This window comes from Pygoscelis adeliae, unplaced genomic scaffold (genome assembly GCF_000699105.1).
Source record: "Pygoscelis adeliae isolate BGI_AS28 unplaced genomic scaffold, ASM69910v1 Scaffold436, whole genome shotgun sequence".
In the NCBI taxonomy this organism is placed as follows: Eukaryota; Metazoa; Chordata; class Aves; order Sphenisciformes; family Spheniscidae; genus Pygoscelis; species Pygoscelis adeliae.
In genome coordinates, this window is record NW_008825051.1 from 369,124 (window position 1) to 383,209 (window position 14,086).

The following is a 14,086-nucleotide window of genomic DNA, read 5'->3' on the forward strand; positions in this document are numbered from 1 at the left end:
TACCGGTCCTGCAAAAGCACCAATCCACAGTCTAGGCTCTTCCCTTCTTCCCCAGCTATTCACTATCTCACCGATCCTGCACTCAAAGCTGCTGCCAGGCTCTTGGCTGCCTGCTCCTAATCCTGCCATCGCTGCCCAACTTTTCTGTAAGTGATTGGTGATACTGAGACACAAGAAATCAACATTAGCCCCACAACAGCAGTGAGAGACTGGGAATTATCGATCACCTTTGTGTGCACGTGTAAGATGGCTGATTCTTATTAGCAAATTAAAGTCATCCTAACTCAATAGTGAATGCAATTTAACACTAACAACATTAGGGGATTTTCTCTTCTTTATGAAACTGCAGGGAGAAAGAGAGCATAATTACATCCATGCAGCACTTTAGCACAGCATAGGAGCTCAGCTCCCATCCCCATCATGAGAGCACGACATCAGCACATTACACGTGCACTGCTGGCTCCGTAATGCAGCGCCTGGTCCCAGGCATCTCCCTTGGCACTCAGTGCATTTCCAAGAGCAAACGCACAGTGACAAGAAAAGTTCAGCACTGGTGAACACCAAGTCCCAAGGGTAATCTCTCCCCAAGACAGGGCTATGGGAAATTTTACACTATATATGTAACCCAGCTGTTAGGCAGATGCTGTGCGCTCTCAGCTCTGAGATGCTCTGAAAAGATGGGAAGTCAGAACAGGCTCTTTGCTACAGACAATGCTGTGGTGGCACATTTCTTCACACACCTCTAAGCATCGCTTGCTTTATCATTGTTAATTTTTTTCACCTGTTTGCTCCTCATTTCCCACAGTGTGCTGCATTATTAGATCTCCAACAGGGCTATGTCCACCTCTTTGAAGACCCAGGTAAATCTTGAGGCCCTGGCCACATACTGTGTTCCCAGAGAACATTTCAGCTCATGCAACGCAACATCAGAAAGCCTAAGTGAAAGCAGAGCACCCTTGTTTTCATGCTGCTCTTGTGCAGCTGTTAATGCCAAATGTGGCATCAGTCCCCTGGTCTGTTTTGCTGGTACTGCTCTCTTCCAGCCCTGGGTCTTGACACACCACATTCAGCTGGAGCAAAGCATATCCCTTGGACACAACAGAGAATGCGGCGTAAAAGAAAGAAACCACATCAGAAATGTGTTTTGTGATTCAGAGCGGCAAAACAAAACCTTTCCTTGTGCTTATTCTTCCTGTTAACATAATGTAAGGAAAGCACTTCAGCCAGTTTTCTCCCCCTTTTCCTGTCTGCTCACACTTTTGCTGGCTAAACAGTTTTGTTCCTCTATATGTTAATTCAGAACAAAGAGAGCTGATACACACACACATGCACAAAGAGTAATCACAGGGGACTGAACCCATCATAAACCCCCTCAGCCACTAACACCGCAGGCTGCCAGCCCCAGGACACACAAATATCACTGTAAACAAAACCTAATTTATTCTCATCCATCTCAGTATCTAGCAGTTATGGATTTGTGCTTTAGTGGACTGACTTCAGGTCTCTTCTAACAGACAGCAGACAACAGCACATTAGGTGTATTAGGAGAGGAGAGCAATTTCAAAGGCACCTTCACAGAGTCCCACAGGCTGCATTTACTGCTACACCAAAGTAGTCATGACAGTCACATATTAGGAAAGGCAAGTGCATAACCTTACAGGAAACCACAATCATGAGCAAAGGGCCAGCAAAAAGCCACTTAAGTCACCTTTAAACCTTAACTGGCAGGTTTAAGAGGTGCTTGAAAGTGTGGGGGCTCTTGAGCCCAGGAGGACTCTTACAAGCAGGCAGCAAGCCAAGAGGAACCTTAATCCAAGTATCCGAGATGCGCAGATGCTGCTTTATGTTATTTATTTCCCTTCTGCTTTCTGTTGCATGTTCACCTGCACCTTTCCTCCACCTTCCTGGAGGGTTTTGCACAGGAAACCATCTCATGGTCCAGGCAGCCAGTGCTAGTCACATCCAAACTCCTCTCGAGGAACATCACTTGATTCCTCAACTCACAGTTGTGACTGATGAAGACCGAGTGTCAATGGTTCAACCTTCCATTTCTGTATCTTTATAGGAATCAAGAAATTCAAAGACACAAAGGGGAATGAAAAATACCAAGTGAATCATAAGCTATTCTAAATTCAGTGAGGGTAAAGTTCTATTTGAGATCCAATTTAGGGCAGGCTTACATTTTATTTGAACTGTTCATTCCTACTTACAAGCATATTAAGTTAGGCCCAGTCCACAGTCTTGAAATACCCACTGGACACTAATATTTATCAGTAGAAAATAGAAGAAACATGAAAATCTCTTGCCATTAAGATCAAAAGAGAGTGAGTGTACACTTTGACATTTCTCCTTTCCTGTAAGGAGTCCCTATTTTGCAAAGCAAATTCCACCATATAGCTTTGAACTCCTGTAAAGAAAAGATAAAAGGTGAAAACCCAGCTCTTTGAAAGTCAACATCAAGACTTCTGCCAACTTCAGATGAATCAGGTTTGACCCATGATTTTCTGTAGGAGAACTGGGACCACAAACCACATTCCTCAGCTCCTCGGAAGCTCATCATGCACCTCCACTGCAAAGGCATGACTACACCTCACGGAGGAGTATAGACCAGATAGCTCAAACAGTGCTGGCTGTGTAACGACCACAGCAAGGAGCTCAAAAACCTTCCTAATCCACTGAGTATGCAATGGAAAGCACTGCGCTCCAAGCTAACCACAGTGCTAAGTCTACCCTAGCCATCTCATTGGAGGCTACCAGTGTGTCTCTTCTCTGGTTACAGGCTTTGTAATGAATGCTTCTACTTAGTATAGTAAAAGAATTGTTTTAATTGGGGAATTCATGGGCAGGCACAAGACTTTTCAGGCTTTTCTCACTTTGCAAAACAGGGTGAGCTTCCCATGGCAATCGGGATGGAAGTCCAGAGAGTGTTTTAGGATGGACAGTAAGGTTCTTGCATGGGAAAAACAGAATTACCACTTTAGAAGAGGAAACCAGGAGTTATTCTATTGCCTCTTTAAAAAGTTTTACACCTTCAAATAGCCTATATTAGCAACATGTAATAGATGACTCACTGTCATTCACAAACACTAAGCATGTAAACAAGATGATCTAAAATACCATTGTTTAATTTGAAAACTAGATCTGGAGGAAGATCAGGATGCAGAAGGACTCAGATCCCAGGGCACCACAGTTTCTTCTGCTGAGCTTCTGCATTATTTCCTCCCACCTCTGTATTTGTCCCCAATACTCAACCTCAGTTTTCTTTACCCAGACTCTGCACCTTAGTTTGCCAAGAATTTGGAGGCCATCACTGGAAATGTTCTCTCCCTCAGCTATGCTAACATCCTCAAGCTCCAGCAGCCACTGGTTACCGTCAGACAGCTATGCTTAAAGCAAGATAACAAGTGCAGCATGGCAATACTTATCATATTAAAATACTTTATGGGAACTAATGAATAAATTTACATAACAGTCCCAAGAGATAATCTGATCACCAGTTACCACTTACCTCAGTAATGGCTCCCTCAGGCACAAGCAAAGTGGACGCAGCAACCCTTGCTGTCTCACATCACCTCCAACCCCAGTGTGATGCTCCAGGTGAACACTGCTTACTGCAGAAAGTGCCTACCCTGAGCAACAGAGCCCAGAGCAGAGCCTGTGTCAGCACCACCAAAGTAGGATGCAGAACGGTTGCATCAGCCCCGTGCAAGGGCTGGTCCACATTGCTGAGAGGCACAACTCCTGTCGCGGGACCAGCCTGGGACTAAACTAGTCCCACTTGCAGAAAAAGAAGTCAGGTTTGTTAATCTAGGGCATGTTGTGCTTGAGCAGCATTGCTGCCCACAGTGAGCTGGTGCTCTAGGTAGGTTTTTCCCTAATTTTACTGTCCAGAAGATGCTCTGCCCGTACTTCAGGGATCTCTGATCTGTCTGCACTGGATTAGGCTGAAAAACTGTTCACGACACTGGACTGTGACACTGAGTCCTCCCACACTGAGGAAAACAGTTTAGTTACTCTATTTTAATGCATTCCCAGGTTACTTTGAAGCCTTGAATTAGCAGGAGGTAAGTCCACTCCATTTGCTGGAGAAAAGGTTCTTCCCTGTCCTCAGGACACAGCAACTTTCCTAAATCACCTATTGCTCCTTGGACCTTTTTGAGTAGAAACAGGCCACAGCTGACAAATCTGCAGCTCACAGAAGTGCTTGTTTGGAGCAGTTGCTCTGATGCAGTTGTGCTGCTGATTCAGGAAGGAGTTTTCCCCAGCTTATTCTCAAAGCATTTCGCCCAATTGATGATTCAGTCTTTTTGCTTCAAGCATAAATCACCTTCCAGATGAAATCTTGCTAGAAAGCTTTCATTGACCCTAATTAAAATGAAACTCTGAAAATATAAACAGTGGACCAGCAAGGAAAAATTGGGCTGAGATTTGTGAACTTGCATTCTCCCTACCCTCCTAATTCCTCAGTTTATCACAGGAGAAGGAGTGAATATCTGCAAGGCAGATTACTTACAGCAAAGCCTAGCCTTTGATGTTATTTTTCTCTACATCTGTAGGAGGGCTGCATCTGGACCGCATATAAAGTCATCTCAAACCTTTGGAAATGACTGAATAACCCTTCACAACAAACCTCTTGCTTTGGAAAGACCTGGGCCAAACCATCAAACTGAAGCCCAAGCTCCTTCTTTCCTGAACATCACTTTACACCAAACTCTTCAGCTTGCCTGATGCCACCACAGACCAACTTTTCAGTCTTAAAGCTGCTTCCAGGACAGAGCAAACTCTCTCCCTTGGTTAAATTAATGCTGAACTGGTAAAGCACATCTCACCCTTCGACTGACGCCAGCCATCACCACTGCAAACTAAAAAAATTAACTCTTCTGAACACCCCGCAACAAATGTAGTAGCAGGAAAAGAGGAGCAATAACAAAGCCCTATTGATGCAGGGCAATCAATCAATCACCATTTTACAGAAGAAAATGAATGGCCCATTAAGGAAGCAGCCCTAACCTCAACTTCCCCGTAATGGGTCTCTCGGTCCTAGACTGCCTGGCATCAAAGGGATTTCAGCCCTAAGAATGGACCCCATGTGGGGCTGTCTGCTTTAACAGCAGGAAGGGAGAGGGCTTGCACAAGCGAGGCAACAAACCTACCCCAGCCAAACCCAACTTGTGGCAGTGGGTACACAAAGGGTGGGGTGAAGGAAGGGCTCTGCTAAGCCTTAGGAACAGCAGCCTTCCCTGCTTTCTAGTTCGTTAGTGGGAGAAAAAGCACCAGCCTTTTTTCTTACTAATGTATAATCACAGTTTACATAGACCACATCTTGCCTCTCGTGGTCCCACAGCCTTTTGCAAATCTTAATTAAGCAAAGCATTGAAAGTAGCTTCAGAGCTCAGCTCTGATGAGTATCCTGCATGAGGGGAATGCTGGTTTCCTTGAGGAGACCAGAGGCTGGGGCTGGCAGGGAAACTAGCTCCACCGCTGCAAAATTTTCTGGGCCAAAAACATTCTCCTCAGCAATGGAGAATCCAAATGGTGAATTAAAGCTCCCTGACACTCACCCATTGTCTAAGCCTAAATATGCTGGCTTACTTCCTGTCCTCCACAAACCAAGGAGAAGGACCCTGACACATACTCACTTACCCACTGTTCAAGTTTTGGATGCAGGAGGCAACATCTTCCAGCTTCTTCCCATATCAACCTAGTACACTCTACAACTACCTGACAGGAGGTTGTAGCGAGGTGGGTGTCGGTCTCTTCTCCCAAGTAACAAGCGATAGGACGAGAGGAAATGGCCTCAAGTTGCGCCAGGGGAGGTTTAGATTGGACGTGAGGAAAAATTTCTTTACTGAAAGAGTGGTTAAACATTGGAACAGGCTGCCCAGGGAAGTGGTTGAGTCACCATCCCTGGAAGCATTTAAAAGACGTGTAGATGAGGCGCTTGGGGACATGGTTTAGTGGGCATGGGGGTGTTGGGTTGACGGTTGGACTCGATGATCTTAGAGGTCTCTTCCAACCTTAATGATTCTATGGTTCTAAGTAGGGATCCAGCTGATTCAGGCAGCATTAATGTTCAGTTGCTGAACTGACTGGTGCTGGATGGACGGACTGTTTGCATTGCTGTTACCTCTGCACAGTCTGACAACTGCATCCACAAGCACGCACCATGCTGGCTTTTCAGTCATTGCTGCAGCGATGGTTGCAACAAACCAACAAAAGGTTTGGGCTTTCGTTTCATTTTTAAATTTGTTTAACTTAGAGTAGGCACAGAAGAAACCAAGACGAAAGCCAAGCGGCCAGAAAACAGCAGATGACTGAAGCTGTGAAAAAGTTCAGGGCTGCACAGAGTGGATCTTCTCCACCCACATCTTTCCTCAGCTACTAACCTTCAAAAGCACAGCCAGCTCCTCAGCAAGCAGAGCAGCACAAGGAGGGGGTACCACAGCATCTAGGGCAGGGCCAAGGGAGAGGGGGCAGAGATGGCTGCTGGCACTAGTTACGTGAACACCGTCTGCCAAGTGGTCCTGTGGCACGACACACACTACTCACCCTCCACACAACAAGCAGACTGTCCAGAGACCTTCGTATCTTTCAGAGACATGAACCCACCAAGCATTAAAACCTAAGCTGGAGTCTCAGACAAGGATTGACATTATACAACAAATACTCAACTGCATCTCATCCAGGCGTCTGTTTCCAATTAGATTAATAGGTATCTAGAATGATACTACAGTAGTTTTCAAAGCAACCCCCAAAATCAATACCCCAATAGTAAGCTCAGGTTTTTGCATGTGGTACAAAGTGCAGTTTGGGAGAAGATGATCTAATACACCATGTATTGATCAATCAATTCCAGCCAGGATGCTAATGGGTTTTTCTTACAACAGTTGGCACTAGAAGGAAGGAACGGGATTGCTGAATGAGAATGGGAGAAACTGGTTGTGTGATGAAGTTTCAGGGCAAGGGGAGGGCATGCAGTGGGGAAATGGGCCCTTCTAGAGATCGCTCTAAGTGGGCAGAGACTGGGAAGAAATGGAGGAACTGAGCAATGAGTGGAGAAGGTAATAAATCAGATATATTGGCTTCAATCACAGCAGAATTGTATCTTTCAATTTACTGTGGTTGATATTAATAATACTTTCCTGTTGCGACAGAAACCCTCACAGGAAGGTCTGCGAAAGAGCCCAGCATGGGTCTAGAGTCTATAATGAAGTAGACTGAACACTTTGTAGTCCTACCGGCCAGTGAAATGGCCTGGAGGCATTATTAATGCCTACCTTAGTTATTTTTCCACATTGGCACTTCTGGCTAGGACAGTGTGGGGTAATTCAGATCATCTATGCACGGCTGTCAGATTGTCCTTCCTTCTACAGTCAAAGGAAAGAAGCAGCCGGTGTAGACATTGCTAATCATCACCACTCTCTCTCCTTCCTTCCCCGGTACTTGATAAAGTCCTTTACTGCCACAGAAAATGGAAGTACAAAACAGCTGGACCGTCCTCCAGACCCAAACCATAGCACTTTACACCCGCTGTAGAAACATGTGAAGATCTAAGCAAATCACAAAGCTGGGGAGAACAGGTCTGCAACAGATACACAGGTCCCTTACAGCTCCCGAAGAGCAGCTGTCACACTTTGCAAGGAGATATGACACAGATGCTGGAAACCAGCTGAAGGGCTTTATTCCCAGCCTGTTAGCAAGGGTTAGGTGCTTGCCTCTCAAGACAGGACACCTCAAAAGGGTAGGTATAAATTACAGACACAAATGAGAGCATTACACTGCCTGAAAGACAGCAGAGTAGTTCAGTTGTTGCTAACTGGGTGAGGTTGCCCTATTCTTGGTAAAATTGGAAATAGTAAAACTGACCAAAAGGTTTTGACCTTGAGTGGCTGTGACAGTCATGGTCCTGGCTGGCAGGAGGCACAGCCAACGAAGACCCTAACGAGGAAATTCAGCCCAGTGTATCTTCTCTACAGCCAACAGAGTCATGCCAGGTGTGAAGGTGACTGACAGGGTTTTGTAAAATTGTACTGGAGTTGCCAAAACTAGTACTGGATCTCGGTGCTAACATCCCACTGATGCTGCTTCACTGATGTAAATTACAAGTTTGATCACGAAGGCTAGACCCAGTCAAGAGAGAAAACCTCTAGGTGCAAAATGTTAACGAGTCACTGGTTTTGCCACCCTATATTGTGCAGTTTGATAACTGATTTTGTATGGGACATTGTGAGAACATGCTCCTACTCACCCACCCATCCTACAGCAGAGCACACCACCATCTCGGAGTGACACACCTCAATTCTGACACAGGGCAACATCACACTGACACAAGACATCATGTTGCAGGTAAGCAAGTCTGCAGCCTCAAACCACCACAGGCCACAACGGTGGTTCAAAGGCTCTTACAGGACCTGCAGAACAACCCTCAAGAAAATAGGAACAATCCTCCTAAAAAGCAGGATGGGGTGCTAATCAATAGGGGAAAATGCACAAACTAAATTACTTCTTTTCCAGAACAACCTTTTCCAAACTAACACAACGCATGACAGCACCCCAGGAGTCCTACAGCCCCATCAGCGGACTCACATTGTAGAGGATGTCGGTCCATCCCTCCATGGTGATGCACTGGAAGACGGTGAGCACAGCAAAGAGGATATTGTCAAAGTTGGTGATGCCGTAGTTGGGCCCTTGCCAGTACTCCCTGCAGGTGGTCCCACTCTCACACTGCCTGGCAGGAGGCTCCTCTCCACAAGGAAAATCTCCCACCTCATCACCTGCAGAGAAGAACAGCGGGGATAAAAGTTACCGACTGAAGCCAGTCAAGCAGCTGGTGCTGCTGCACTTTCCTTGCACCACCACATGAATGTAATTTACATTTCAGGCTTCCTTGTGCCACTATGGGCATGCGAAAGACATTACGCCCATGTAGTCATTTATATACTACTATGTTATAAAAGAGAGTTTAGTGGCAGGGTGGAGTAGGATGGGCCATCCCTGAAGTGTCCATCATTTATAGTTTGCCCCAGTGTTCAGCCATGTCATATATGAGAAATGCCACAAAAAAACCAGTGCGATAAAAGCAAGGGCTTGGGAATGGTGCATACTTCAAACACTGTGAGCCAACGATACACCCTCATACAGCGTCGCTAGATGCTAAATATTGACACTATAACATTAAAGCAAAAGGGCAGGTTCTTCACCAGCGGCTTAAGCAAGAGCTGCCTGTGGATAGCCCCAAAATTGTCCAGATATAGATGTTAGACCACAGCTGCATGAGGAGCCCCTGGCTTCGTCACAAGGCAGCACCACCACAGCAACCGGCTCCAGCCCCTCTGTAAGCTTCATATTTCTGCCCCAAAGGGCAATGCTGTGGGGCGTAGGTACACGTGGCGGGGAAAGCATCCAGCTGTCAGCTTGTCTGCAGCACGGATAGAGTTTCTCTGCTGAGTTTCATTTCAGACCCAGAGAAGGCAAAGGAGGATGAGTCTGTGACAGTTAAGGACCACAAGGGATGGCCAGAATGGTGGCCAGCATCTTCCAGGTTCAGCTGTGAAGTCTGAAGTGTTGCAGCCCTCCAGAGACATTGTAAGCACCACCACAGAGCAATTTGGAAAACTAAAGTGCTAGGTTTTCAAAGTAAATATATATACTAAGTAATACTCCTATTTACACAGAGATGCAATTTGGGAAATATTAAAGGATTTTAGAAGTGACACGTTATGGTAATGGAGCAGCAAACTGCACAAAATCAAATCCACCAGGGGGAAAACAAGATCAGCACTAACAATAATTAGGAATAATCATTCTATAGAGCAAAGCCTGCAGCAGGAAAACAAGACTGTCACTGTGGCTCCAGGATATATTTGTGTCTGTGTATGTGTGTGATGCGTTTTCCTGTTGACTCAACACCTTAATGCAGGGCATCTCTCTCCAGCTCCCATATGGGTCACCACAGGCTTTCACAAGGGCTTAGTGAGACAAGCCTGCAAAAAGGAGATACTAAATCTGGTTCTTGCAGACCATTTGTGTGTCTTAAAAGAGAATCCAGTTTTATCTGTTTGGCCTTTTGTTGCCAGGTAATGTTCTGAAAATGCAATGCACATCTACTAAGAAGGGTTGGGCTTTTTTTTCCTTTTTAAAAAAAGAGACCAGAACTCATCCCTACTCCCATGGCTGGGGAAGACCGAGAAAAGGGGAGTCTCAAGGAAAAATAGGAAACAAATGTGATGCCCTCCTCTCCTGGAGCAGCTTCAGGGCATTTGGGCTGGGTCAGCTGTGGAGGGTGGCTGCTTAAAAATAATCCTGTGTCACCAGAACAGGACAGCATGGAGGATGCAGGGAGAAGAAAACAAGTCAGGCATCCACTGGAACATGCACTGCTGTTAGTTTTTACCCATTTTCCATTAAAATAGAGAAATGTTTCCACTAGGTCAGAACAGTCTGTCAGGCTGAGTGGCAAAGGCCTTGAATAAACTTTTTGCCACATTTTGGTCCCCAGCATTCCTCTTCAGTGCAGTTTATTACTGACCTACCCAGGGCTACTGGATTAGCAGGGCTATAGCAATATTTGCTGTTGACACCTCTACTCGGTTCCCTCCACGATGAGCTGAAGCAACAGCTGGTACCTCTCATGTGGCTCCTGGTTCCAGGAAAAATCCCAGGAGTTTGCTCACTTTGGGGATTTGGAACAGAAACAAGCATGAGCAACCCATCCTCCTCCAATTTGCTGCCCTCTGACAGAGGCATCTCTTTAATGAGGTTCACATTTCCACACTCAAGCCAGCCTTTGGAGCCCGTGGTATCAGGCCTGGGCTTGTTAATGCACCTCTTTGGAGATGATGAGCACTTAGGTTTTAAAAGGCTCTGCTGATGGCTTTGAGGGATGCTCTGCTGCTCTGCTCACAAGGGACCACAGTGCCAGGAAACCTCACCGCTCTCCGCCTTTCCAGAAACACCATCACACCATTTCCCGCCGAGCAGGTGGAATCGATCCCCATAATTCATCCGACAACCAGCTCGTTAGCCCTTGAGAAAAGCAGGGGCTGGTGCCTGTAAACACAGGCGCCTTCCCACACTGCCCGGCGAGGGGATTCGGGGCAAGGTGAGCCCGGCCACGCCGCATCCTCCCACCGAGATGCCAGGTGCTGCGATGCAGAGATATGCAACACACACAACAGTTTTTTGGCTGCGCTCCCAATTCCTAGCTGGGAGCCACCCAGCAAGCAAGAGTCACTTACACACAACATTACACATAACAAAAATCTGTTCTCAGTCCCCAAGCCTGGCACAGAGAACTCTCAGTCATCACTGATGTCAGAGAGTTGTCTGCAGAGAACACAAACAGCTTTGGGTTTTATTTTTCCCTTTTACGTTAACTAGTTTCTGGGGAGAGGGAGAAAAAAAAAAAATCACTCTTCTCTTTAGCCCACTGGCTAAAGTCAGCCCGTTAGCGACAGAGCCTCAGAGCTCAGGCTGCAGCTGCTACCTGCAAACGAAGGATGCAAAAAATCACCCACCTTGGTTGCAATTTAACAGACCTAAAAATGCTCCTAGAAAATGCAAACCTGCTCATAATTGCTTTCTTCCTGCCATCTCACCAAGAATGCTTCTGCTTCCTACACGCCTGTATCGTCACCGTTGCTGTTATTCCTCCGTAACTGCTGCAGTAGCCCCAGAGACCTTGCAGCAGGCTGAGACCTGTTCAGCTTGGCATGAACACACACACCCCACAAAGATTTTGCTCTCCTACAAATCCAGTCCAAAAATTAATTTCTTCCAAGAACCATCGTGCTTTGCTCGCAAGTCACAACACCTGACTGTCCTCTACAAGCTGTGTTATGCTTTTCTAACATTACGTAGGAACATAAGCAAGAAAACAGTTTCACCCTGCTTTTGCAAAGCTCTGTGTAAACTGACTATATTAAACTGTTTCCATGTTGTTGTTAGAAAGCGCTGTGAAGGATGCCCAGAGATTTGGCAGGGATGTTGTTTTATTACCATTTGAATGCGTATAAATAAATCAATATTAAGACCTATTAGTGATAATCACTGAAAATACAAGACTGTGTTTTAAAGACAGTCAATTGTACCTTAAATTGCAATCTTTTGGAGACAAGAACAATATTTTCATCTGTGGATAGCCCAGATAACCAACACATATTAGCACTATTATAAAGGAATATTAAAAAATTACATGGAAAAAAATGGCTTTTTTTTTTTTTTTTTTAAATTGGAATGAATTCTTAGCCATGGACAAGCAGCTGGCTTTGACATGGCAGCCAGTCCCAGCTGAGAGTCTTTGGGCATTACTCCTCTCCACCTCCATCTTCCGTGGTTTATCACTCATTCACAGGCAGACACATCATTTACTCTGGAGTGCCCAATTTCCCTTGCCCTTCTCTGTTTGAAGGACATTTTTATCCTTTCTCCATCAAAGGGCTCCTTGCCTTCCATCTATTGTCCTTTTCTATTTTTTTTTTTTTTTTGGTTGCTCCCAGTCTTTCCACTCTTACTATTTCACACCAAAGTTTTCTCATACCCATGCAACTTGCCCCAGAAACCTTGCAAGGAAATTCAACGTTCAGCAGCTGTTCATAGAGCTAAACCCAACGAAAATGTAAACAGAGACCAAAGAATTAAAAAAAAAAAAAAAAAAAAAAAAAAAACAAAAACAACCCCCACCCTTCAAAAAGCTGGACCAACGGGAATTTGGTTCTGTATTTCTACTATGAAAAAATTCTCCCATGAGAGGAGGTCTCACTCTTGTGTAGACTGAGAGCAACCCACTAGCATCAGGGCTGCCGTGGTGCTGTAACAGAGAGAGGAGAATCTGTCCCAGTGCATGTAGGATGAGCACAAAAGTCTGTTAATTCTTAGAGTGGGTAGGTAAAGAGGGAGAGAATGCAGTGAACGTGGAAGAGGAAAAAGGAAAAGCAACATAAGAGCAGGATAGAAAGCATCCCGATGAGATGAAGGGGACTAGAAGCATCGTGATGATACGCTGGGAGGGGAGCGAAGCTCGAAGCTCACCTGTCTCGTTAGAGAAGCAGGTTTTATGAAACTTCCCCATGTAAAACTCCAGCCCTATGATGGCAAACATTACGATGGCGAAGAAGAGGAGCAGCCCGATCTGAAGCAAGGGCACCATCGCCTTCATGATGGACTTGAGGACAACCTGCAAGCCTGTGGGGACAAGGAAAAACACGTAGTCAGTAAGGGAAGGAAAACAAGGAGTTGGGGTTGGGGGCAAGGTAGGAGAGAGGGGCTGTCTAAGGGAAAGTTTAGGATTGGCAATGCTGCTTTTCCCAAGGCACTATAAAAAAGGTGCTACAGCCATAATGCACTCAAGATGCAAGACAGACAATCAGGAGAGTTATCTTTTTCTGACCCCTTTTCTTCAGATCACAGATTCAAAGGTCTCTTACGCTTCAGAGACAGAAAAAGGACTTTTCCTGCAGCCGGTGGAGTCCCAAGACTCAGCCTGGAGCTGGACCAGGTCCTTAAGGCAGATCCTGCAGCAGTGCGGATGATGCAGCAGAGCTGGGCACTGCTGTGGTACCCCCCTGTCCCAGGGAGGGCCGGGAGCACTGAGCTGCACAGGAGCTGCCTCTCCCTCCGTGATACACAGAATAGCTGCGATGCTGCCGTGCCTATCACACCCCGCTTCTGGAGAAACAAAACCCTGCCTCCAGGGCGATCCATCCATAGCTTTTTTCACTGTCACAAACTCATTTTCAATTAAAACCAGGGGAGAGAGAGGGGGCTGCCTGGCTGCCAAGGGGTTAATGCAGAGAAGAAAAAAGCATTCCACAGAGCAGCGGTTCCCTTTCACTGGCTTTTGCTGGAGGGAAAAATCTCTCTGTTCCACATTCAGAAATGAAATACACTCCTGACAGCGATCCCCCGCTAGCGGGCAGAGCAGCTGGTGAACAGCGACAAATAAAAAGGCAGTAAGCAATGGTATGGGGACTTTGATGGTTGCAGGGCATCAGCAAGGCATGATGCAGCTCCCCACCGGAGCATTCAGACCCTTCACGTTAGCATGTAAAATATACCAAGTTGCCCACTGAGTAGGCAAGACCAAGTC

General features: G+C 46.0%; 1 protein-coding gene across 1 annotated transcript in view; it reads right to left on the reverse strand.

Annotated features, from left to right (window-relative positions):
- Positions 1-14,086, reverse strand: part of CACNA1B (calcium channel, voltage-dependent, N type, alpha 1B subunit) — a 306,403-nt gene that overhangs the window by 181,668 nt on the left and 110,649 nt on the right. Inside the window, 3 exon segments of the mRNA XM_009326378.1 lie at positions 8,587-8,774; positions 10,438-10,440; positions 13,030-13,182. Coding sequence (XP_009324653.1) covers positions 8,587-8,774; positions 10,438-10,440; positions 13,030-13,182 — 344 coding nt within the window.